Source organism: Frankliniella occidentalis, unplaced genomic scaffold (genome assembly GCF_000697945.3).
Source record: "Frankliniella occidentalis isolate FOCC.00 unplaced genomic scaffold, Focc_3.1 Scaffold130, whole genome shotgun sequence".
Taxonomy (NCBI): Eukaryota; Metazoa; Arthropoda; class Insecta; order Thysanoptera; family Thripidae; genus Frankliniella; species Frankliniella occidentalis.
Genome location: NW_026267257.1, coordinates 509,253 through 510,108, shown reverse-complemented (window position 1 = coordinate 510,108; position 856 = coordinate 509,253). Strand labels below are relative to the sequence as shown.

Sequence of the window (856 nt, the reverse complement as noted above, 5' to 3'; positions counted from 1 at the left end):
TATGTGTTGATGTAGAATTCAGTAAAATCCACGCAGCTTCTTGTACAGAAGTTTCCTTTGCTCAAAGAGAACTTGAAACAAAACATTTTCAACAAAGTTTTGTCATCAACTTCTTTACCCTCGCGAAGTTTTTCTATTATTTCGTTGTATACATGACAATGACTGACTAGCTACTGTCTTAGTCAATAATAAGAAGCGCGACATTTAACCGAACTTAAATTATCTTAGATAAATTGACAGTCATTGTTAAATCCAAAAGCATTAAAACCAATTCCATTTAAGTAGAACCCCAGGAAATGTATACCGGCTCAAGCCATATTCTGGTAAAACGATAAGCTGGCCTTACTGTAGCACTATCAACAAGTTTTACGTCTTCGCAAAGGAAATGGAACTGAATACCAAAAGTTTCATGTAAGTTTTCATCTAAGACCTACTGCAACAAGTTCGCCAGCCAGCGCCGCAAGTACTCCGAGGCCAAACAACGCCCACATGCCAGTGGGCCCGTATCGCTGCGCGAGCAAAGTGTCAAACAGCAGCTGGCACGAACGTTCGAGAGGTTCGAGTGGCGCGGATACAGCCCGCTACCTTGTCAGAAACAAAATCCGTCAAGTCCACATTATTCGATGTGGCTTAAAAGGGCTTCGCGTGCTTGGTGTTGGCCTATGGACAAACAAACGCTGAGACACATAGACGTATCAAGATGCTCAAATTATGCAGATATACTCTGAAGTCGCCTATTGCGAACATACGCGTTGGGCTTTAGCGGGGTGGAACGGCGCGCCAAAGGTAATTTTTGCCCTACGGCTTTCATTCAAATTGGTTTGTTCTTAGAAAAATAAGGAGTACCGTATCCAAT

The 856-nt window shown here is 42.5% G+C and overlaps 1 protein-coding gene across 4 annotated transcripts in view; it reads right to left on the bottom strand.

The window, feature by feature from the left end:
• The window catches only part of LOC113214044 (collagenase-like), a 93,032-nt gene extending 92,445 nt beyond the window's left edge, over nucleotides 1-587 (bottom strand). For 2 of the 4 annotated variants that reach the window (XM_052270621.1, XM_052270622.1), the window contains exon 1: nucleotides 435-546. In XM_052270621.1, coding sequence (XP_052126581.1) covers nucleotides 435-491 — 57 coding nt within the window. In that variant the 5' untranslated portion in view covers nucleotides 492-546. Of the gene's footprint in view, nucleotides 1-434 lie in introns of all 4 variants that reach the window. The other 2 variants (XM_026433295.2, XM_026433294.2) reach the window with 2 other exon arrangements.
• Between the last annotated feature and the right edge of the window lie 269 nt (nucleotides 588-856).